The sequence below is a fragment of the Panthera uncia genome, chromosome B1, assembly GCF_023721935.1.
Source record: "Panthera uncia isolate 11264 chromosome B1, Puncia_PCG_1.0, whole genome shotgun sequence".
NCBI lineage: Eukaryota > Metazoa > Chordata > Mammalia > Carnivora > Felidae > Panthera > Panthera uncia.
The window spans coordinates 54668898-54694169 of NC_064811.1; the positions used below are offsets into that span (position 1 = coordinate 54668898).

The window sequence follows — 25272 nt, forward strand, 5'->3', positions numbered from 1 at the left end:
AAGAGATACCTGGAATTCTTACTTTCCTTATTAAAGGAAACTATTGTCTTTGGAAGATCCCTTATGTGGGACATGTTTCAGAGACTGTATTGTGGGCAGGAAGTTATTCTTTATCATGGAGTACTTTCTCATCATAATGTGTGAAAGAAAAATGGGGGTGGATTTGGAACTCCGTAATTAGGAGATGTCTATTTTTAAACATGGGGGATCACAGTTTAGTTTCTGTGTCATGAATTTTCTAGATTCTAGTTTATTTTACCTTATTTTTTTCTCAGAATCTTTGGTAACTTCTTTATAAAAGTGACATTTGGTGGTCATTAAAGGTTTATTTGTTAGATGACTTTCATTGTTCTTTTGATCTGAAAATAATAGTTGGAAGAGGCGATCATAAACTCTTAAGAGCAGTGGGAGTTATTTCTAATGGTATTTATTTTAAAAGTTTAGAAGCTTTCTCTTAAAAAAAAGTAACAGTTGGGCAGGGTCTTAACTCTGCTTCTCTTGTTTCTTTTTTCCTGTATCATGTTAGTGAGATTGAACCATAAAGTATTGTTTTTAAGCAGCAGCAAAAGGTGTATTATCATTAGTGATCAGTTCATAATGCTCATTAGACTCCTACATACTCAAAGAGAAAAAAATGATAAAACATGCTAGAATTTTTAAATAAAAATTTAACAAGGTTTTACTTTTAATCTCTGTGAATTTCCTATTCATTGAGTCACCGAATTGGGTTTCTGCTGAGTGCCAGGCACTATGTAGGAATGTGTAGTCAGTGAACAAAACAGACATGTATGAGAGGGATTTAGGATTTGAACCTCCTGACTCTCATCTATTTGGGTGAGATTTTCATCCATTTTATACTAAAAAGCTTCAGTCTGTTCAGTTGCAGTCTTCTAGTTTGCCCTGAGGGAAAGGATTCTTAAAACTTTTGAAAGTTGGGTATCATTTAAAGCAGGCAAGCCTGGAAACAAATGCTTTTATCTATAGCTGGTTATTTGAGATACCATTATGCCCCTGAGGGATGCTAGCTTTAAATGGGCTTGGCTTTGTAATTGTGCTTATATGTGCTGCTTTGCTCTTCTCTTTCAGCGCTCCAGTAGGAAAACCAGCCTCACTCACAAGCTTATTGTTATGTCTATTTGGAGAGGCCGCAGAACATAAAAAAAGGGAAAGATGCTTAAACTAAAAGAAAAGGAATTTAGAATGTCTTTGGGATTTTCCATCTCCAGACTAGTTAGATCTGGAAGCCCCATTCAGTAGTAAAATACTTTTTCTGTTTGCTCCTAAGAAGAGAGCTCAGGGCTTCAAGAGGACTTGCATTTGAACTAGGTTCTGTACCCAGAAACTGGGACCCTGGCCATGTTGCTTAACCACTCCTCTTTTCTGTTTCCTTTTCAATAAATGAGAATAATGGCTTTAAGTATTGCATGAGTTTGTTATGAGGATTAAGGAGATAATTTAGCTAAATCTTTTTAAGTAGGTAACTCTTTTTAGTCATTCTATAATATAAAATTTTATGCGGGATCATTGATCATTTTTCTGCTGTTTTTATACTAATAAATTTGTGCATTTTCTCTTCATATTTATTCCTTCTTATTTCCTAGCTGGAAATTAAAAGAGCTTATAATGGTATAATTAAAATACCAATAAACAGAGACAGGAGAGCCTAATCCATTTTAGGTCTTTGTTTTTAAGCTTAATGAAGTTCCAAATTAAACTTAAAATGGTTCTTAACTGACCGGTAATGTAAACTTTTTGGATCCACTGAAGATTCCTAGCTTTTTAGTAGAAATACATAGGCTATCAGTAAGATTTTTGGAATAAACTTTAAATTGAATTTGAAGAAAAGACCAGTAATCCAAGAAGGAAGTGGACAAGAAGAATGAACTCGAAGACACATGAGCAAGCAGTGGCAACCAGAAAAGCAATCACCAACTTACTCTAGTGTATTATTATTAATTTTTTTTACATTGAAAAGCTTTGGGTTCTAGGGCTCATCAGACACCTAAGAATCAGAGTTGGAATTGTAATGAAGAATGATAGTATACTTTTTAGAGAGAGACTTGGAACAGTGGTACCTCATATGTAGAAAGAAACAGTATATTTTACTGAAACAAAAGTTGTATTTGCAGATTTCCTCCCCCTCTTGGAAAACTTTATTCAAAGGACTACCTTTATATATAGGATAAGTCATTCTCAGTTATGGCCATGTGTTTTTAATTTAAGTTGGTGGGAGAAACATGTTTCTGTTTGAACAAACCTTTGAAATGGAACACCTTCTGAGGAAATTGAGGGATCAGGGGAGAGATTAGCAATGACTATTAGAGATTGTGCAGAAACCAGGCACGTGATACGTTCTTGTTTGAGTACCTGTCTTGTAATGTTTTTAAAAATCTCATTTGAATTCTTTTTAGATGAGAAAAAGAAGGAAAGGAAGAGAGCTAGAGGCATCTCTCCAATTGTTTTTGATAGAAGTGGAAGCTCTGCATCAGAGTCCTATGCAGGTATCCTCATTTTACTTTCATTTGTGGTCATATCTGACTGATTCTGATGTAATTTGCTGTAGAAAGTGTGGAGGCTGTAGTTTAGTGTGAACTTGTTGATGTTCATTAGTATTGATTTTTGGCATGTTCAGTGTAATAATTCTAGAGAAAACTAAGCTTTTTCTTATTATTTTAATCCTGTTCTGTTACTGCTTAAGTGGAATTTCACTTTTTTTTTTTCTTGGAAGATGATGATTCAGTGACTAGTTTTCTGAGTGGGAAACTGTTCAAATATATTTTTAAAAAATCCAAACAACCCAAAAAACAAAACACTCGTACACATTGAGAAGTATTTTTTTGTGTGTGTGGGTGCGCCAGGAAGAATAATTTGTCTTGAATGAGAACTTTATGTGACAAGACTGTAGAAATTTTGTCTTATCTCTATTAAAGCTCAATCTGAACAAATGTACTTTGGCTAAATACAGGTTCAGAAAAGAAGCATGAGAAATTATCATCTTCCGTTCGTGCTGTCCGAAAAGGTATCATTTAAATTTGAAATTGTTTTCATTGCATGCTGCATAAAGTCATTATTTTGCCTTATTAGTTCTCCATTAATAGTTGGTTTTAATGTAGTAATGTTCTGATATATTGCATTAAAGAAAAAATTAGTGATGTAGTTTTACATAGAGACAGCTCCACATTTACTTCTTACTGCATACCTTTTAGAACAGTAACAAAAATCTCAGGATATTTTATAGTTTTGGACACCGTGGATAGTATATATGTTTTTAATAGCATAATTGTCTTTAAATGAGTGATTTTGGAAAAGAAATCTATAAAATTTGTAACCATTTTCATACTTAAATATGAATCTGATATATCGGAACATCACTAGATTAGGTTTAACTTCTTGCAGAATGCTGGTGTCTTTTCTTAGCTTTGCTCTATTATGTGTTGTGGCTTAGCTTTCCAGGTTGAATGGGTGATTATGAATTTTAAAAGTTTAGCTGGGTTGTAGAGGGCTAATTTCAGTTAGTACAGCTTACACGTCTGTGATAATGGCTTCTGGTTAATCAGTTTGGGTTTCTTTTTTTCAGATCAAACCAGTAAACTCAAATATGTACTACAGGATGCAAGATTTTTTCTCATAAAGAGTAACAACCATGAGAATGTGTCTCTTGCCAAAGCTAAGGTATTAGCATCAGTTCTGTTGAAACTATCCCAGTTTTGAAAATTTTAAGTGTGAAGGTAGACTTGAGTATCTTAAGTGGTATACTGTGATTTTCATTAGAGCTTTAAAGATCCACAGCCCACTTGCCACTTAAGGTCTGCTTTGTGGCCATGTAAGCGACCTAATAGTAATTTGAGTTTTCTTTTCAGTCTGAAGGTGATTTTAGAAGTCAGAATATTTGATATTGAAGAATTATGTATGTTTTATACTTTGTACTGTAAAAGTATTTTTTTGGATTTTTGTGTTTCTGTATTCAAATGCTAACGTACTGAAGTAACGTTTTAAAAGTTTCTACAACCATTTTTTGTTTTATATTGATGCTGGTTTTACACCTTGATGTTGTTGAAAAGAAATCATTCTTTTATGGGGAGTTTCTTTTATTTTTAGAAGTGACATCACTTGGACTTATTTTATTTATTTATTTTGTATCACTTGGATTTAGAAGAAAAGAGAAAGAGTTAGCTAAAAGGCCCACCCAAGCAAGGCTTTACAAAAAGGATATGTCTAGTTGCTGTTAGGATGTTGTAAGATATGAATTTTCTTTTAAAATACCTATATTTGTTACACCGTTACAAAATTTTCCTTTTCTTGATTTAAAATGAATCATTATAGCCTCTACTGATTTTTAGAAAATTAATAATTTTTCAAACCATATTTTGTCGGTATTACTGTCTTATATTTGTCATTATCCATCAAACTAGGTGGAATAATATACCAAATAGCTATCCCGTGGAAGTTTATTCTGTTTCTCTGCTAGAGTGAATTTAGGCAGAAGTAATTAAGCACTTAGTGTGAATGAGATCTAGTTTGTAAGACTAGACTGACTGAATTAGAGCTTCTGCCTTACCTTACCATGCTATTTCTTTTGATCTTTTCACGAACAAGTAATAGATTAAAATGCTTTAGAAATTAGTAGCTTTGTTCTTGCTCTGTGTACAACGGAGGCTTTTTTTAGTCAAACTATTAATGCCTAAAAATTTGAACTTAAATAGGAAAAATGAGAAATGCTAGAAACCAGACAGAAATTTTCCAGTTATAATTTACCAATATAGTATTTTTAATTATTTTGATTAAGTAGTTTAAGGAGAAAAATGTACATGCTGTGATTCACCTTCAGACATGTTTTTACCCACAGTAAATCATTGTGATAATTAAAATAATTCTAGGTGATTGTTTCTATTATGTAGAATTCTATATCATAAGATTTGACATCCTTCCCCCAAAATCTTTAATGATTTTGTTAAGGTTGGGAATTTTCTCCATATTTTTCTTGAGTTTTTAATAAATTAGCACATTATTTTGACAGCTGATAAGTAAGACCTTTCTTAATTATAGCTTACTTAAATTTAAAATACAGCAGTATCAGTAGCCTTGATCTTTTGCAGATATAATTGCAGTGGTGAAAGATTTGCATTAATTTCAGTCTGTGATCTTTATGTTATTTGTGTAGGGTGTTTGGTCCACGCTGCCAGTAAATGAGAAGAAATTAAATGCTGCATTCAGATCTGCAAGGAGTGTTATCTTAATATTTTCTGTCAGAGAGAGTGGAAAATTTCAAGGTAAGGATAGAAATAATTTGGATATATAAAAACATCATTTATATTAGGCACCTATTTATTGTGATTTGATCCCCTTAGGATTTGCAAGACTTTCTTCAGAGTCACATCATGGAGGATCTCCTATACATTGGGTGCTTCCAGCAGGAATGAATGCTAAAATGTTGGGAGGAGTTTTTAAAATTGACTGGATTTGCAGGTAAATTATACATTATAGTGTAGATAATTAAATCTGCACTAAATGGCTGCCAATTGGGAGTAATGTTAAAACTCCACAGTTTTTTAGCTTTAATTTATTCTCTCTGATGATTATACTCTCTTTTCAGACTCATTCCTAGGCTGATTTGGATCCAAAAAAATTAAGTGTTAAAGTAAAGTTAAACATCAATACGTTTTGCTTATCTTGTTCACTGTCTTTATATTTCCTATAGGATGTAAAGGCAAAGGTTTATGTAGTCAGGAGTTTTATGTAGTTTATTTGTACTCTATATTAGTAATATAGCAGTAAGTTTGTCATGAATTAGACAATTGCTTGGAATGTTACCTGGATAGATCTATGTGATTTTAGTGATTTAACATGTCATTTAGTAACTGGTATAGGAAAATAGCCACTGTTTAACTTGGCTCATATTTTGGAGGTAACTAATTTAGTTGTGAACAAGTACTTTTTCTTAAGGAAATAGCAAAACATGTTTAGTTGGTATTATATTTTGAAAATGGTAATTAAGATTTAAATATGTTTATTAGAAATAACTGAGTTATTACAACTATTGTTATGTTCTTACTGAATATGCATTGTTAGAAAATGATAAAAGAGGGGCGCCTGGGTGGCTCAGTCAGTTAAGCGGCCGACTTCGGCTCAGGTCATGATCTCGCGGTCCGTGAGTTCGAGCCCCGCATCAGGCTCTGTGCTGACAGCTCAGAGCCTGGAGCCTGTTTCAGATTCTGTGTCTCCCTCTCTCTGACCCTCCCCGTTCATGCTTTGTCTCTCTCTGTCTCAAAAATAAATAAACGTTTAAAAAAATTAAAAAAAAAAAAAAAGAAAATGATAAAAGAAGTAAATTTAGGTGATACAAACTTTAACACTTCATGAAATGGACACTCTCCTGTGGAGAGCTGCAAAATGGGGCAGAAGGCAGAAAGCTTTTAATTTTTTTTTATGTTTATTTTTGAGAGAGAGGCAGAGTGCAAGCAGAGGAGGGGCAGAGAGAGGGAGAGATATAGAATCTGAAGCAGGCTCCAGGCTCTGAGCTGTCAGCAGAGAGCCCCATGCAGAGCTCAAACTGAAGAATCTTGAGATCATGTATGACTTGAGCCAAAGTTGGACACTTAACTGAGCCACCCAGGCATCCCAGAAAGCTTTTATAGGATAAATAACAAGAGAGAGACAAATAGAAAATGTCTTATTGCCTAGGGCTACGTTGTCAACCTCATTTGGGGTGAGAAAGCCCAGACTAAAGGTGGCTTGGTGTTTGGGGATTGGCTGATTGGATATACTGCATTTCTGGTCAAGCTGAGCACATACAGGGACACAAAAGTTAGATCTAAGCTTCTGTTTGCTGACATGACACATCCAGCAGGAGCGGCTACATCTTGAGCCTAGAAAGTTATTTTAACATAAAAAACTAAGTATTTGAGTGAACTTTATATGGCATGTACACATCTATTGCCTATAAAATTAATTTCAGTAAAAAAATATTACTTGAAACAGACCATATGTATTTTTTATAAGTTGAAATTAGCTTAGGTGTTGGATTTTGATGAGGCTGGAAGAATTGGATAAGAATGAAAAATGCTATTCATATCTGGTCTGGAAGGCAGACTAGGAAGAGCATGGAAACACAAGCAGAAGCCATGGGGCTTAGGAGATGGGAAAGCGGTGGGGGGGGAGGGGAAGGTATGTGAGTGGGATAGGGAGTCCTTTTTTTTTTTTTTTTTTAATGAAACAGATGATAAAAGATAGAGATGAACAGTAATGTGGGCCAGCCAAAGGAGTTAAACTTTTATGTATGGGAAAGTGAAGAACTGTGAACTTACGTAAGCAATAATACAGTGAAAATAGTATATTAGGTTGATTGTTGATAGAGTAGCAAAACTGCATAAAAATATATCATCATTACTTCTCATCCCATCATTACTTTCTATAGGGAAAAATTGGAAGCAATCTAAATTCTTCCATATAGGAAACTGGTTAAGTGAATTATGGTTTGTCACTTAAATGTAATACACAGAAGTAATTATCCATGTGACAACATGGAAAAAACAAATGAAAAATTGCATAATTATAATGTTGGAATGCAGTGCTAGGTTGGTGAGGGTGTCGGTGATAATTCCCCTACTCCGTTATACCCAGGATTTTTAAATAAAAATTTATGGCCCTTCAGAAATTAAGGTTATAATTAAGTTATACTTCTGTTATAATCAAATTAAAATTATAAAATTTAAAGATCTGGTGGCAGTTTTTAGGGAAAACAAGGTGCTTGCTATTTCTTAGCAGAGATAGACTTATTTATTTGGATGTCTATAACTGTATAAAAACCAAAGAAGTTTGTTAGTCTGTGGTTTTATGACTAGAAACATTATTGGTGTTATTGGAAAGTATTTGGAGATAATGTTGTCTTAGGATTAGAAGACAAAATAATTACCCATTTTAAATTGGTTGCAGCTAATTTTGTTTTGAATGTTACTTGTTCTATTAACCTTCATTTCCCAATTCGTGATAAGGAAATTTGTTTTTTAATTTCAGAAGGTGAGCTTAATTTATTCATGTATTGTCTTTCTCACTGACTTATTGGCTATTTTACCAACTTGTTTGATAGGTGTTCACTAACAAGAGGTACAAACCCAAAATACTAACGTTTTGTACAGAACTTTGGGTAGTAAAGTTTCTTTATTGTACTTAAGTTTTATGTTGACCTGGAAAGAATTTTTTTTCTTTTGTTTTTTTCTTTTTCTTTTTTCTTTATCCTTTTCTCTTTTTCTCTTTCTTTCTCTTTTTCTTTTTGAGAGCATGTGTGCAGGAGGGGCAGAGGGAGAGTGAGAGAGAGAATCTTAAGCAGACACCATGTCCAGCACACAGTCCCATGTGGGGCTTGATCTCATGACAGTGAGATTATGACCTGAGCCAAAATCAAGAGTTGCATACTTAACCGCCTGAGCCACCCAGGCGCCCCAAGAATTTTTTTTTTTTTTTTATGTTTATTTATTGAGAGAGAGGGAGAAAGTAAGCGAGTGTGCACCAGCGGGGGGAGGGGCAAAGGGAAAGGGAGAGAGAGACTCTTAAGCAGGCTCCATGCCAACACAGATGCTGATGCAGGGCTTGTTCCCACAAACCATGAGATCATGCATGACCTGAGCTGGATTCAAGAGTCAGACACTTAACTGACTAAGCCACCCACATACCTTAAGAATATTCTTTTTTTTTTTCTCTTTATTGAGGTTTTATTTATTTATTTATTTATCTGTTTATTTATTTATCTATTTATTTAAATATATGAAATTTATTGTCACATTGGTTTCCATACAACACCCAGTGCTCATCCCAAAAGATGCCCTCTTCAATACCCATCATTCACCCCCCCCCCCCCCCCCCCCCCCCAATCAGCCCTCAGTTTGTTCTCATTTTTTAAGAGTCTCTTATGCTTTGGCTCTCTCCCACTCTAACCTCTCTTTTTTTTTTTTCCCCTTCCCCTCCCCCATGGGTTTCTGTTAAGTTTCTCAGGATCCACATAAGAGTGAAAACATATGGTATCTGTCTTTCTCTGTATGGCTTATTTTACTTAGCATAACCTTCTCCAGTTCTGTCCACGTTGCTACAAAGGGCCATATTTCATTCTTTCTCATTGCCACATAGTAATCCATTGTGTATATAAACCACAATTTCTTTATCCATTCATCAGTTGATGGACATTTAGGCTCTTTCCATAATTTGGCTATTGTTGAGAGTGCTGCTATAAACATTGGGGTACAAGTGCCCCTATGCATCAGTACTCCTGTATCCTCAAGAATATTCTTAAAGAAAAACTACAACCTTAATTTTTACAATACTCATCACTTAGTTCAAGAGTAGTTTTATAATGAAGAATTCTGAGGGGCATGTAATATTACATTGGTATTTCCTTGGGTAAGTCTATTGTATTCTTAAGTTTTGTGTATAAAATGAGAATTGCATTTGGTTCAGTTAAGAGGATCAAACTTTAAATATAAATGCTGAAGGCTTTCTATCAGTAATAGTAATTGTTACCGATATTTTTTCTTTTTATGATAGTTTTGATAGACTTATTTAAGCACCCTTTGGATTTAATAATAACTAGACTTAAGTTTATTTAAGTGTGGTCTCTCAACCACTTGTGTCAGTAGTATCTGATCGTTAAAATGCAGAATCTTAAGACACACCTCAAACCTCTTGAATTTCTGATGGCTCATGTATTTTGTAGGCACACTGAAGTTTAAGATCACATGGTGCGTGTTAGCAGATAGGAGAGGAGCCATAAAAAGTGACTTAAGTTATCACTGGGAATTAGCTCTAAATAAGGCTGTACTCTATAAAATGTCATTTGTCCAGAATTAAATTAGCATCTACTGATGCTATTTTATACTCACCCCTTCCATGTTCATTCCAATTAGCCCATTTTCTCTTTTCTTTTAGAATTTCTCCATTATTTCTTTTAACTTTAGTAGCCAAACCTCTATATAGTACATAAGAGCCTTTGTACAGTTGTATGTTCTTTTGTTAAATTTGACCCACTTAACCAAACCCCTTAAATCAGCGAGTTACTTCCATGTTCATTGGATTACTCACAATAAAGCTGGTCATCTGTAGTTGTCTTCATTACACGTCAGTTTAAAAGGTAACTTTAGGATGTTTATTCTATAACTACGATGACTGTGGTCCTGTAGTTTCTCTAAATACATTCTGAGTCCTATTTTGCTTAGGGCCTCACAGTTCTTGGTGATACTCTGATAGGTATTTGTCAACACACACAAAAAATATCTGTAGAATCTAGTTAGAACCAATGCCATCGAGAAGCTTAACCCCAAGTGACTCAACCCAACTCAATGTGTGGTTTTATGTTGGTCCTTCAGTATTTCATTGCTAATATTTAAATAACAGTGATAACTTTCTGCAGGAACAATTTGTAACTTCCTGTATTTTGGTGGCTTGTAGGTTATTTATTCCTCTCCTGTAACTGTTTTTTAACTGGCAATTTAGAGGGAAAATCTAAGAAAGTATTAAAGTACAAAGAATTGTTACTAGAGATTTCCCTCTGGATACCCTAGGCTTTGGTATAGACTTGTTTCTTTTAACTTCTGAGAGCTGAAAAGTTTAAAAAAAAAAAAAAATGTGTGTATATATTTTGTATACATATTAGGTATACGTTCTTGAGCCACTTTTGGTGTGTGAAGTAAGATGTATATTATTACACTAAGAATTCAAGCTTTTTAGTAATACCTAGTGGGTATTTCCATAATTCATAGCCCGCTTCCCCCATATATTCACATGATCACCACCACAGAGCATGCCACTGTGTTAACTTTAGATACACTTTACTCTTCCCCAAAGTTTAAAGAAGTTATAAAATTTCAGCATTCTATATTCATCTATAAGAAAATTGGTGTAAGAGTAGAACAAATGACTATATAGCTTATCCACTAGACCAGGTTGTGTTTTTTCTTCTCCATTATACCTTTGCTCAAGCTCTCTCATTGCTTCAAACGTAACCCTTCCTTAGCTCTTTACATTTGGCTTTTCCTGGGTCACTTTTCTTTCAGGCATATTCCATATGCTACTTCTTCCAGGAAGCATTTTTTGATTATTTTCTTTCTCTCCAAAATAGATGTGACCAGCAAAACTTTTATGTGCTCGTTTATTCTTCTTTGATAGCTGTGGAAGAAATTTACGAATGCAAGCAGCTCTTTATCTTACTCATCTTTGTATGTCTTTGGGCTGAGCAGTTTCATGTGTATTGTAGATACAATAAATAATTCTTTAACGCATTTATTTAATTTGGCATTACTCTGCACACACATAGATAAAGCCTTATTAAGTGCTGTTAACTTGATTATTCCTTGATAATTAATAAGAATGATTGCATTTAGCATTATGCTAGGTTGATAAAGAATATAAAAATACAGGCTGTCTCTTTTAAGTTGGTGAGACCATTTTGCCCTGTGGCTCAGAGTTTAGAGCATGAGTTTCTTTAAGTTATATAAGTACTGCACCTAAGTGGAGGGCATAATTCATATGTGCAGACATATGAATTTGTACGTATAAACATTTGTATTGTCAAGAGTCATTCCATGGGTAATAGGGAAATATTGTCTTCCTGAAAAGGAGAGGACATTGGAATCTGGGAGAGCAGTTCTGAACGAAGCATAGGGAACACTTAACTTTCATTTGGTGTTAACTATCTGATGAAGGTTCAGCTCTTTGTTGATTAGTTAATAAAAAATGCGGTTTGTTTACACAGAAACGAGCTAACTAAACATGTTATATGTCGTTCCATTTGCACACTATTAAAAACAGGTATGAAGTGTAGGTGGTGATACCATTGTTTATAAGCTGAAGAATTCAGCGCAGGCTCAGAGGAGGGAGAGAGAGAGCGTGTGAGAGCGAGCCAGCACGCGCTGGGGTTTAAACCCAAACTGTCTTGGTTTCCAAGCTCATGTTCTTACACACTGTATTATTTAGCTTATTTTTGAGAACACTGGAGAATGTGGAAAGAACCCTTCTCTTAAAGGTGCTCCCTCTCTGGGGAATGAATGCTTCTAGCCTAAGTAATTCTTTAAATTTTAGTCACGTTTAAATCAGGATTAACTGCTGAAGTAATATAAGGTCCCTAAAGGATTCTGCAAAAGAATATAATTGGTATTACTTTGTATTTAGGCGTGAATTACCCTTCACTAAGTCAGCTCATCTCACCAATCCTTGGAATGAACATAAGCCAGTAAAGATTGGACGTGATGGACAGGTTTGTTGTCTTACTTGATTATTTAAAACACATACATTTAATCATTCCTTTTAGAGAATTTTATTGAAGGACATTTTTAAGCCATTTTTGAAAGAATTCGTGTGAAAGATTAAGGGAAAATATTCTTATTTGGAACTCACAGTCACTGTGGTTTTGACCAATTAGTAAGACCTCCATAAATGTTGAAAGATAGGTAGCTTTATATGGTACTTAATACAATTGAAAGAAAAGTTTTTGATGAGAAATTCTGGTCCTGATTTTAAATTGTTTTTCATTATGTTATTTACTGCACTTTGTATAATTTTAGAAATGCCATTTAACATCTTTGCTGAAGTTTTCTAATTAGAAGGAAGCTATATGAAAAGTATATGTACCCAGGTTTTCAAGTCTGCAAATGAAATTATAAGTGTAGTGATTTAAACCCGAATCTTCTACATGTAACTTTGAACCAGAAGCGGTGTGCTTTCATTACTCATAAATGAAATTGCTGGTGGTTGAAAATAAATCTTCATTTTAAAAAGCCATACATTAGTCTCCCTTTGTAGTTTTTGTAATGTATTTTTTGTAATGTAGTTTTGTAATGTATTTTGGCACACACTAACAATGTTTTTCCTCCGCTGAGTTAAGGTAGAGAACTTTGTCCTGATGTTTTTGTATTTTGCACAAAGAAACATTCCTTTGTTTGCAGAGGATGATTGTCATAGAGTTTTAAGCAACTGCATTTGTGTATTTAACTTTGCAGATTATATAACTTTTAGTTTTTACCCGTATATAAATACATGAAACACTTCTGAAAGGTTTTTTAAAACCTTTCAAGGAAGTTTATTGGAATCCTGTATGATCATCAGCTTTAAGAAGGAAGTCTTCAAGTCAGTCTGTTTTTGTTCTTGTACTTCAGGAAAATACAACAAGTCTATTGAAAATTTCTCCTGTTTTCGTCTTGTAAATTACTACTTTCCTGTTCTAGGAAATTGAACTTGAATGTGGAACCCAGCTTTGTCTTCTATTTCCCCCCGATGAAAGTATTGACTTGTATCAGGTCATTCATAAAATGCGTCACAAGAGAAGAATGCATTCTCAGCCCCGATCAAGAGGACGTCCATCCCGTCGAGAACCAGTCCGGGATGTGGGAAGGTTAGAAACGTTCTTTGGACTGATAATAGGCACATGTATCAGAATAACATGATGGAGGAATGTGATTCGTCAAAAGTTTGTCCTGCGGTAAAGAAGAAAGAGAAAATCCTCAAATCAAGCTGCATGGACTAGTTTGTGGCTTCATTGAGGATTTCACATGGTCACCTTGGTCTCAGTCATTTTTCAAGAGGAAAATGGGGATCTTTCCTTATGCAGAAAAAAATTATTTGCTAAAGAGTGATAACCAGTTTAAATTAGATAGTTTCTGATAATACAATGTATGCAATTGCAATGAGGTAGGCCTTTGTTGCTCAGAACAGGCTAGAAAGGAGGAAGAGAGAAGGAAGTCTTTATTTGCAAAAATTGTTAATATTTTGTAAAAAGCCTTTTCTTTCAGGTGTGTCTCTGGATAAGCCTTATCAGATATGGGACTTTTATAAAGGATCACTAATGTTTTTTCAGAAGATGACGCCTCATTTAGAGGATAAAATATTTTAAGTTATTTTGATATTCAAGAGGAGCATTATTGGGACTGTTTCAAATTTTATCACCGTGATGTGTTAACCCCATTGCCAGATATTCTCTAACATGTACCCAGTGAATTCACACATCTTGCTGAGCTTCTGAAAACAATAGGTTCTTTCCAAAGGGGATCAAGTGGCCCTGGGAGACCCGGCAACAAACCGAAAAGAAGGGCTGTTGCTGTGTCTGTTTACAACTTTTCCAGATGCTGGCAGTACCTGTGGACTTAAAATGTTTTTTAGAGGATCGTCATGGTTATTGATCACTACTTTATGAACTAAGCAGCATTTTCCAGGAAAAGGGGGTTTAACTTGTTACAGAATTGGAGAAGTCTTTGCAAAGGACTGATTTAAGCCCTTCCACCCAACACCTTCCCCTGTGTAGATTTGCATACAGCTAAATCTAAAATATTCTGCTAAAGACTGTTGGATGTATGGTTGATGGGATGAAACCTTTGGTTAAGTTTCCTTTTGGTGGAAACATCCTGTGGTAGGTACAGATAATCCAACAAGAGTCCCCATTTCTTTGAGCTTAAAAAGGACACTGTCAAGTAGGTAGGAGGACACCTGGCAGAGCCCCCTTACTTTTGGCCTTAAAGGACTGAACACCAAGATGTCTTTTGAAGTTTAAGCTAAGAGGTTTCCAGTGCAATACAATATATACAAGTGAAGTTTTTACCTCAGTTTTGCAATGGACTGCAAACTATACTTATTACACCACTACACCTTCTCTCAAGCCTGCCAGGGCCTCCATATATGTATGGCTTACAGCTTAAAGTCAGTAGTTGGACTACTATATGAACTGTTTCTATCATGTTTTATACCGGTCGTAAATGCACTCCCCAAACTACAAGAAAGCGGTATGTTTATTTTTTAAACCAGCTTTTAATTTTCTTAGTCTTATTTATTGTAGATGCAACTGTTTTTATTTTGTTGGGGAGGGCGGGGGCTTGGGGTAATTGCACTTTGCAGTTTGAGTGAACTTGTCTTGGAAAAGTTAATGAAAGCAGTTGATAACTCAAACAGCTGGAAAACTAGTGATGCTAGGTTATTATGTAGACTTTTTATTTGAAAGTAAGGGTAAAAAGATACATTTATTGCCAAAAAAACTTGGAATTCTTGTTTTTATTTTGTGTAGCTCTTTATTAAATGCTAAATAAAGTGAAGTGTACTTAATGATGTATTACATTAGCCATTGAGATTTATGGGAGACCATAAAGAGCAGCCCTCTGCAGACAGTAAAATTTCACTTTCTAAAGAATATATACTTTGAACTTGTTTTATGAACTCTGTTAAATTGCTCCATTACTTTCCAGTTTTATTTTAAGACATTGTCTCTGGGAAAAATTCCCTTAGTTTTTAAATGTTATTAATTATAGAAAATTAGTTTTTCCAAGTATTAAGATTATCAAAACTTTCCTGTAAAGTCACTTGGAATAAGTATCAAATTTTCTGTATGATCATGTGAAAAGCATAATTTTGTGCAAAGCAAAAGCAAGAAATAATTAATTCTGTGTAGACTTCTTCTAAGATGGTATTAATAAGTTTGAATATATAGATTTTAGAGTTACCTATTGTGTAATGGTGATAGTTTTTTGTTTTTTTTTTCTTTGTTTTTTCACGTGAATGGAGACTTTATTTGGGAAAGTGTTTTGTTAAACTGGATGTTTACGTTAGTTTGAGAGCAGCTCATTTACTTCTGTTTAGAATACTAAAATGTGATTTACATATTTTGAGCAGACTGCTCTTTCCAAGTTTTTCATGATAGCATGAGATTATAGAGCATATCTACTTCTAGCAATACATTCAAGGATTGATTTATATAGTAATTAGAGGAATTAAAATTTAGAAATTTTAAGATTTGCTCACCAGAAATTAGGATGTTATTTTAAAGGAAATAATGGGCTATTCTTTGTACTTATTTCTGTCAGAAACTCTTGCATTGCTGTTTGTTCTCCCAGCAGTTTTTGGTTTAATTTCTAATGTGTCTAATTTGTGTAGGCGTCGACCAGAAGATTATGATATTCATAACAGCAGAAAGAAACCAAGGATTGACTATGCCCCTGAGTTTCACCAGAGACCAGGTTAATATTTTATAATCCTGCAGATATTTGACTTAAAATTATGAACCAACAACAAAAACAACAACGACACAAAAACATTTATTGTAATCTTGTAGTTCTAAAAGTGAGAAAACTTTAGGACATGACTGCTTAAATCATAGGAAATTATCAATAGTTGTCACTTAAATTCTACTTCGTGAAGGTTATCTATTTTAGTGTGACTCATCATCATCTGTTAATTACCTGATGTTGCTAATTTACAATTATTTCACAAATGGAAACTGCACATGTGTTTTAAGATTTAAGATGATTAGGGAAAGCAGCCATCTTACACTTTATTATGTTTTTCATTTTCTATGATACTTAGTATTTCATGTGGTATATAGCTTTATTTGGAAACTGAAGTTATGCTGTGTTTTTTTTAAAAAACTTTCACATGTTTTTAGAGAGGAATGAGAAATATTTGGTTTATAATCTAGAAAGCAGCTTTCAGCTAGTCTTATCAGAATTTAAAAAGGCAGAGTTTAAGAGATGGTGCTTATAATACACTTATAAAAATTAGGCAATTTGGAAGTTGGTATTAGTGAACATTACAGCATTTTTTGGCTTGATAAACCTTATTCTTCTCCAAAATGGATATTCCTGAGAGTGAAATTAGTTTTTCCTCAGAAACATGAGCACTCAAATGTTTTTACATTTTAATTTGCTGAGTCCTTCCATCTTTTAAGATGGGGAGAAAGAATATTTCTTTTTTTGTCATGGTTCTTTCACTTAAAATGTATACATCTTCATTTTTGGGACTTGTTTTTCTCCCCCTTAAGTTTGCATTTTTAAAAACTGTCTGTGGTTGATTTAGCAGAGCTTGTGAATACCTAAGGTGGAAAGTAAACGTTTGTTTTTAAGGAAGTCCTATTACAGTGTCCTCAAGATAATTCCTCTGCCCTTACTTTTCTTATGGAGCAGAATGAAGAAATTTTCTATCTAGCGAGAATTGGGGTATGGATTTAGAAGATTCATATGAAAACCTCTCTAGCAGTTTATAATTCTGTGGTATCAGTAAGTTATTAGTTACTTTCTAGATTATCATGTAATCTAAGAAGAAAATCTGAAAATGGAATAATACAATAATAGCATCACTTAATAGCATCACTATATTTCTTGGAAAGAATTGAAATGAGTGGTAAGGAAGGTTTAATTATAATGCCATAATAAAAAATATAAATTTGATTTACTAAAATGCTTGATGTTTGAACAGGGTATTTAAAGGATCCACGATACCAGGAAGTAGACAGGTAAGTTGGGTTCACTCTTGCTTAGTTTCAAATTACATTCTTAGAACTAGTTTATGAATTACCTGAATTTAGTTTCACAAATCTTATTCCCAACAGACGATTTTCAGGAGTTCGCCGAGATGTGTTTTTAAATGGGGTAAGCATTTCATTTTATACATTTAATGTTCGTAAAACCAGGATCTGATTTATTTGATAGTTCTGGGTTTGATTTTTATTATTATTGACATTTTTATTTTTCATTTTAGTCCTACAATGATTATGTGAGGGAATTTCATAACATGGGACCACCACCACCTTGGCAAGGAATGGTTTGTATTTTTTTTTTTTTTTTTTTTTTTTTTGCAAATTATTTCACTTCATTTGCAGTTTCATATATTTTGAATGCTTATTTGGAAGATGACTGTTACAGTTATCCATTAAATAAATTGTTGGACTCTATTTTTACAACTAAAAACTAGTGAATAATTTGATTTGTGTTAATAGTACAAGATTAATTAGTAAGTGTTATAGTTTATTTTTGTAGTAGCTAGTACTGCAAACTGCCTGGGTTCAGATACCTTCCCTTCTTAACTCTGTGATCTTAGGCAAATTTCATAATAGGTTTCTTTCTTAGTTTTCTTTATCGGTAAAACTCAGAGGGTATTTGTCCATTCTTTGGCTCATCAAATTAATGTACTCATTCTGTGCAAGGCACTCTGCTTTAGGCTTGGTTGGTGAATGAAATCGACATTGTGCCTGTCCTTTTGTGGCTTGAAATTTAATGAATACCAGTGTTTACTCTATGGGATTGTCAAAATAATTTATAAAATACATGTGAAGTTTAGTAAAGTGCTTGATCCCAACACTCATTAATTTTTTTTCTATAAAATAAGGTTAATTAAATGCTGTTCATAACTATTAAATTTTTTTTCCTGTAAGAAAGCTGACTATTCTTCTTAAGAGTATCTTTTAAGGTATTGAGGATAGCTGAAGAATTAATTCCCAAGAAATAAAAAACTTAGAAGTTTAAATAGTTCTTATCTTTTTTTTTTTTTTAATGCTGCCTGTAATGTGGCCTCTTCATCTGACTTGTTTCACTTAAGGTACTGTGTACAAGATAGATGGATTAATAAGATTGCTTTCCTTAGATTCTGTGAAAATTTTTAAATGTCAAAATACTATCTTGGCACTAACTAGGAAAGTAACCTTTGATTTGCTCTTACACATTTTATAATGGCATTTAAAAGTTCCTTAGGTTCTGGAGATTTTGTTTTTTGTTTTTTGTTTTTTTTTAAGGGTAGATGTTAAGATTAAGATGATTGATTCTAGATCCAGGATGCCTGATTATGGTGTCCAGCTCCACCTTTTTACTAGCAGTGTGATCTTAAGTTACTTAACCAGTTGTTGGTGCCTCCCTCAGTGCTTATTAGGACAGTGCCTGGCTCATTGTAAGCACTGATTAAGGGTTTACTGTGTTCTATTAGTATTTAAATGACACGACATGAAAGTGTAAACATATTAAATCTTCTTTTTTTAAGTTGGTGTATTTATTTTGAGAGAGAGGGGGAGAAGAGTGCACGGTGGGTGCATGGTGTGTGCACCAGCAGGGGAGGGGGAGAGAGAATCCCAAGCAGGCTCCACACTGTGAGCATGGAACCCTGAGGCAGGGCTCGCACTCACGAACCGGGAGATCATGACCTGAGTGGAAATGAAGAGTCAGATGATTAACCGACTGAGCCATCCAGGAGCCCCAAACGTGTTAAATCTTCAAGGATGTGTAATTAGTTTGTTATGCACATATTTCCAACAAGCACAACAAGAGGGTATTCTGACAAACCCTAATTCTGTGGAAGTAAATGGGTAGGACAGATTATTAAATTATTTGTTCGGATAGTGGAATTCTAAAAATGGTTTATTTACACGGATATTTGGTAGATGCTTATGGAAGTGGTTTCTTTTCTTAGGCTCCTTATCCTGGAATGGAACAACCTCCACACCATCCTTACTATCAGCACCATGCTCCACCTCCTCAAGCTCATCCCCCTTACTCAGGACATCACCCAGTACCACATGAAGCAAGATACAGAGATAAACGAGTAGTAAGTGCACAAGAAGGCAAAAGTGTGAAGGAACTACCTTGAATTCTGTAGATGATTTAAATGTGGGGATATTCTTACTCCATACTGTTTTGGAGTAATTCACAACTTGTTTTTATTAAGAATGGCTAATTCCTTTGGATTATTTAAATAGACTTATTTCTTTCACCGATCAAACAAACTGCTCAAGTGGAGGCAACTTCTACATATAACTCTTAGGTAATACTGTCCTAGGGATATGGTGAATTAGATTTTCTGTACTGGGGTCTTCAGTTATAAATAATTGTGTAATTTTTATTGTAAATAGGTATTTTTAAGCTTTCTGTATATTCTGACTCAATTTTCATAGATTGGATGGTATGTATTAAGTTAGTTAACCGATCGTCTCTGGTCTTATTTAGTTACTTGTTTCTGTGACAAATTTTGTCAATTCACCTCCTCTATCTGACTCTTAAGATAATGCTAACAAATAAGCAGATGTTAAGAAAGGCAGATGGATAATTTTCCTTTAGTAATTACTGGTTCTAATAATTTGATATGGTTGATATGAAAAGCATTTTTTGATCTCTTCAAAACAGAGTGAATGAAAGACAGTCTCTAGTTTGAGATTTATGGGTGTTTTTTTTCCATTATACTAGTTGGGTTGAGTTTGTTTATTAAATGGTTGATATTCCTTTTTTTTTTTTCCCTTTCCCTAATAATACTTTCATTTTTTAAACTGAAATTGTCTCCTGGCACTTGTTAGCATAATTCCTTTGTATATAAGTTTGGTAGTCTTACGTAGTTAGGTTGTTAAAGTAGGATGTACAGTTTGGACACCTTCTTCAACCCTCTGTCGCCCCCCCCCCCCCCAACCAGTTTGAGGTGATGAGTCTTTTGGCTGAGCCAAATAAACATTATCTTCCCACTTAGATGAAGAGCATGCATATTTGAGAGGGCCAGTCAGAGCAGTAGTGGCCTAGCCCGTTTTTGAGATAACTTTTTGTCTGTTATTTATTTTCTTATTCTCATAAAGACAGTAACTTTTCAAAATCAAATCCTATTAGGATCTTTAATATTCAGTGAAACAATCTGAGAATCCTAACTGACTAATAGATGTTAATAGTTTTTTTTTTTTTTTCAGTCATACAGGAAGAAATGTACGGCTTATGTATGATGAAAACTTAGTTGGCTAGATGGGTTGTGGTACTTTTTATAAATGATTACATAATTTTCAAACTAGGAGTTCTTTCTAAGATTCTTTTACTAAGAGGTATTATTGTCCTTTTAAGTTTTAAGCATCTGTATGTAATTTTTTGGTTAGTGTATATATTTTATGCTAGTATAATATTCATGTATTCAAGGTATGTGAGGGTGGAATTGTGTTTTTGAACACAATTAATAATCTGAATATTTAAGCTGACTTTTGGAAAAAGACCAAGTTCAGTAAGGAAAGGTGAGTTGAGAACTAAGAGTAGAAAGCTAGAGCAGGGATTAAGCTTAGAAGTAGTCACAGTGACACCTTGCACCTCACTTAGACAGTTGCTCATCTTACCCTCTCTTGTTCTCCCCAGCCTTTCATGTATATTTAGATCTATGTGGAGTAGACCTCACAATCTTACTAAAGTACATATTTTCTTAAAATTCTAATTTTTTTAAATAAAAATTTTTTTGTATTTTTTGAGAGAGAGCGAGCCGGGGAGGGGCAGAGGACTCCATACCCAGCATGGAGCCCGATGTGGGACTCGATCCCACAACAGTGAGATCATGACCTGAGCTGAAATCAGGAGTCGGATGCTTAGCCAACTGAGCCACCCAGATGTCCCTCTTTTCTTAAAAGTCTATCAAATTTCGAAACTTGCTTGTTATTAACAATGGTTTAGTTTGAAAGAAAATCTGGAATGTAACAACTCCTAGTGTTACCTTAAGAGGGCAGACTTGGTTCAGGTTGTAGAGTCAAAGGAGGAAAAAAAGTAGGGTTCACCTGTTGGAGAAAAACATGGATGATATTTAGCATAGTTGGCATCAGGCTTGCATCCATGATATTTGATCGTCATCACTAGGTGATTATTTTGGCTTAAATCTTAGTAAAAAGAATTGGCTAGAAAAGTCATTAGAGTTGTATAAGAAACTTCCTGAAGTGAGTTGTTGCAACGAGGTTTGAATAATCAACTGTTGTGGGTGACTAGTTAGGTGTCACAGTCTTTTTCTAAGCAGTGTCAAAATTACATTCTGTGAATTAATGCATTAGTACATTTCTGTAGATTGTTTCTCCATACTATACAGTAATTACAGTATGGGGACTCATAAGTTCCATTTGATTTTTGACATACCTAATCCATTTCTTATTTTCTAGCATGATTATGACATGAGAGTGGATGATTTCCTTCGTCGCACACAAGCTGTTGTCAGTGGTCGGAGAAGTAGACCCCGTGAAAGAGATCGGGAGCGGGAGCGAGACCGCCCTAGAGATAACAGAAGAGACAGAGAACGAGATAGAGGACGTGATAGAGAGAGAGAAAGAGAGCGATTGTGTGACCGGGACAGAGACCGAGGGGAGAGAGGTCGATATAGAAGATAATGCGCTTTTGGAAGCACTGATTGTTTAAAGATAAAGAAAATCTTGTATTTTTTTTTTTTTTTTTTTTTGTGTGTGTTTACAAGTAGTAAATTTATTTTCAGCGGTCTACTTAAAGTTCATTGTGTAGAAGGGTTTATTATATCCCTTTATGTTCCAAGCATGCAGTATAATACGAACTGGAAAAACTCAAATCCTCCAAAAATGCACAGTTGACAATTTGAGTTGACACTTTTATTAAAGGAGCAGAATGGAACAGTCCAAGAATGTAGATATTGATTCATTCTCCATAAATGTTCATCTACTTATAGTGTGTTCATCCTAGAGTTATTTTTTGTTTGTTTTCTTTTGGATCTTGATTGATGACTGCCATGATATTTTGCTTTGATGTGTTTCTAAATGTAGTTGCACACGGTTCAGTAAAAATAATGCTGCTATCAAGTATGCAAATATTGAAGTATGATGGTTTGACAGTATGGCAGTGTTGTAGCAGCCTCTTTGTTTCTCCCTTTCCCTCTTTTTTTAATCTTAAAAAGTCACTTTTTATTTTTCTTCGGTCTTCAATGATGAGAGCAATATTAAGAAGACATTGCTATCTAATTTTTAATCTTTTTAAATAAAAAAATTCCTATGTTCAGTAGCATGGTTGATGCTATCGTTAGCCTTCCCCTCCAACTGTATACATTGGCTTGGAATGTTCACAACTTATGTGTGTGGCAGCGGAAGATATTCCATATTCTACATTGCTACTGTTTTGTATAAAATAAATTGGTAAAGATTGACACTTACCTGTTGTACTTCATTTTTGTCTGGATGCCAGTTTGTGTTCTTATGAATTAGTGGACATAAAATGATGCTTTATGTTTGGGTACTATAAGAACCCTGATTGCCACCCTCCCATTTTTTGCATATTTTAGCAGAAATGATTGATCTGGGCCAATTAATCTTAAAAGCCTACTTCTGTTTCTAATATTAGAACTGATGGTATGTGATTAAGTTAGTATTTGATTAAGTATTCATCTGATAACATTTTTGGATCTAGTCTGGTCGTAGGATTGTTTTCTTATTTCAGGTTTTTCTGTTTTCATCTTTGATGAATAAATTATTTTACAGATGTTTTTCTGTTTGACTTTTAAAATACACTTTTGTAATTTAACTTCTTACAGTTACATACTTTAAATTAACCATCAATCCTTCCTAGTGGTAACAAGCTATATAAAACAGAGGGCCACACAAAACAGTGTATAAAAGCCTTTTTTGTATTTCAGCTTCTTGAGTTTAACTTGAAATTTTGACTTTTATTAAGTTGAATGTTCAGGCATTGGGATATTTAAATATTTGGCCACTTTTTTTTCTTTTTTTACATAGTGTTGCATTTACTGTTGCACTGTGTACCAAATCATGATCACAGTTTTATAGAAACGTAATCTGTATTGGTCTAAAAAGGGGAATGCGGGAATTTCACTCTTGAAAGATGTTAAAGCTACCAGGATACTGCTTTTATGTTCACTGTATTATGTTCTGCCTGGCATTTAGAATGTTTTCATGCATTCATAATTAGTAGTTTTATTTACCTGTTTCAGAAATAAAGCCTAAGGATTTATTTTAATTATGTGCAGTGTAGTAGAGAAGAAAGAACATTTAGCTGGGGTGGGGTGGGGGGAGGTTAGGAAACCTGGGTTCTAGTTGCAGCATTGCCTTTAATTGGACTTAAAACAGTCGATAATATAACTGACATTTGTTGGTATTCATCAATAAGGTACAGAAGTTAATAGCTAATGGTTTTCTTCAAGTTTTAAACTGAAAATTTCTAAGATTTAGAGGAATCACCAAAAATGTTATTTTAAGAAATAACCAGTTACGCAAAATTAGGTAATACTAAAGTCATTTTCCTGAAATAATAGTAATAAATTGTAAATCATCGAGTGCTTAGTATAAAAAGGCACTTTGTGCTTCCATTACTCATTTCATCCTTCTGTAACATCTCACTTACTGTTTTTATAGATGGGGAGACAGGCCCAGAGAGATTAAACTTGCCCAAGAGTACAAAGGTAGCAGTTGATGGAGCAAGTGTCCATCCATATTGTATCTAATTTGGTCTTTCCAAAGAAGTCACCTCATCTGTTTTGGAAAGAAAGAGAACATAAATTAATACATGTTTAAAACCAGGGTGCTAGGTTCTCCTAAGGATTTTAAACATTTTCTTAAAGCTTTCTTACTAAGGAGAAGTTATTCCTGGAGTGTGTAGTCACTTAGATGTTAACCTATGCTTTATAAGCTTGCTATCCAGTTAATTTATTCTAAAAAATTAACATTTATTGAGTTCTTACTAATTATTAAGCATTCTGTATACTTGCGTTAGCTCATTTAATCTTCACAAGAATTGATTTCTCTTCTAATTTTTGTTTGTTTGGACGAAAAAACTGACAGGAACATAGTGTGAAAGATTGCTTTATAATTTTTCCCCTCTGCAAAGGAGTCATAATAGTAAATAGTTGAAGACATGATCGTTTTTCTTACTGGGAGAGGCATGGTTTCTTCTGTGTACTCTATGATGTTAATTCTAAAAATCTCTAATCAGTAACATATAACATAGGTTCAAGTAAAAGAAATTTCAGTTATTCAAAGTTTAAAAATCAGTCTGGGATTTTATTGGCAAGAGCAAAAGTTCAAGAGTGTGAATCCAGGTGTATCACTTCTCTTGGTTTGGCTTTCCCTCTATGCTTTATTCTTAGTCATAGTCTTTTTTTAAAAAGTTTTTTTGGTTTATTTTGGAAGAGAGTACAAGTGGAGGAGGGGCAGAGAGAGAGAGGGAGAGAGAGGATCCTATGCAGGCTCTGCCCTGTCAGCACAGAGCCCGACACAGCCCGACACAGGGCTTGAATTCATGAACTGTGAGATCATGACCTGAGCAGAAATCAAGAGTTGGGTGCTTAACTGACTGAGCCACCTAAGTGCCCAGTCATAGTCTTAAGTGTTCTATAAATGTCCATCACCATCTCCAGGCTTCCATTATCCATATACTTCTCAATGTCAGAGAGAGACCAGTTTTCCACTATGTTTCTATAGCACTTCCTCAGAAGGACTCTGAATAGCCATGCTAGTTTCATGGAGCCAGCTCTGACCTAATGTGTGTCCAGAGAAGTGGGGTTCTTTGACCAACCAGTGTGGGAGGCAAAAGAGGCAGGAGATGATAATGGTCAGCTCCAGAGGAATTCTGTCAGGAAGGATGGCTTCCAAATGGTGGACAGAGTAACATATCTGATAAAAATGTGTGATCTCATACAGAACTAACATCTGAATGTCTTCACTTTTCACTCACTGAGAATATTTTGTCATAGGCATAGCTTCCTTTTCCTGGATATCTCTTTTCCTGCTGTAGAATGCATTGG

General features: G+C 34.4%; 1 protein-coding gene across 6 annotated transcripts in view; it reads left to right on the forward strand.

Moving 5' to 3' along the window:
• YTHDC1 (YTH N6-methyladenosine RNA binding protein C1) overlaps positions 1-22668 on the forward strand; it is a 35711-nt gene extending 13043 nt beyond the window's left edge. For 2 of the 6 annotated variants that reach the window (XM_049630561.1, XM_049630563.1), the window contains 13 exons: positions 2412-2501; positions 2966-3019; positions 3578-3672; positions 5162-5270; positions 5349-5466; positions 12154-12238; positions 13206-13372; positions 15895-15977; positions 17212-17248; positions 17321-17384; positions 17494-17556; positions 19192-19326; positions 21659-22668. In XM_049630561.1, the coding sequence (XP_049486518.1) occupies positions 2412-2501; positions 2966-3019; positions 3578-3672; positions 5162-5270; positions 5349-5466; positions 12154-12238; positions 13206-13372; positions 15895-15977; positions 17212-17248; positions 17321-17384; positions 17494-17556; positions 19192-19326; positions 21659-21883 (1325 nt within the window). In that variant the 3' untranslated portion in view covers positions 21884-22668. The remainder of the gene's footprint in view (positions 1-2411; positions 2502-2965; positions 3020-3577; positions 3673-5161; positions 5271-5348; positions 5467-12153; positions 12239-13205; positions 13373-15894; positions 15978-17211; positions 17249-17320; positions 17385-17493; positions 17557-19191; positions 19327-21658) is intronic. The other 4 variants (XM_049630562.1, XM_049630565.1, XM_049630564.1 and 1 more) reach the window with 3 other exon arrangements.
• Positions 22669-25272: the final 2604 nt, after the last annotated feature.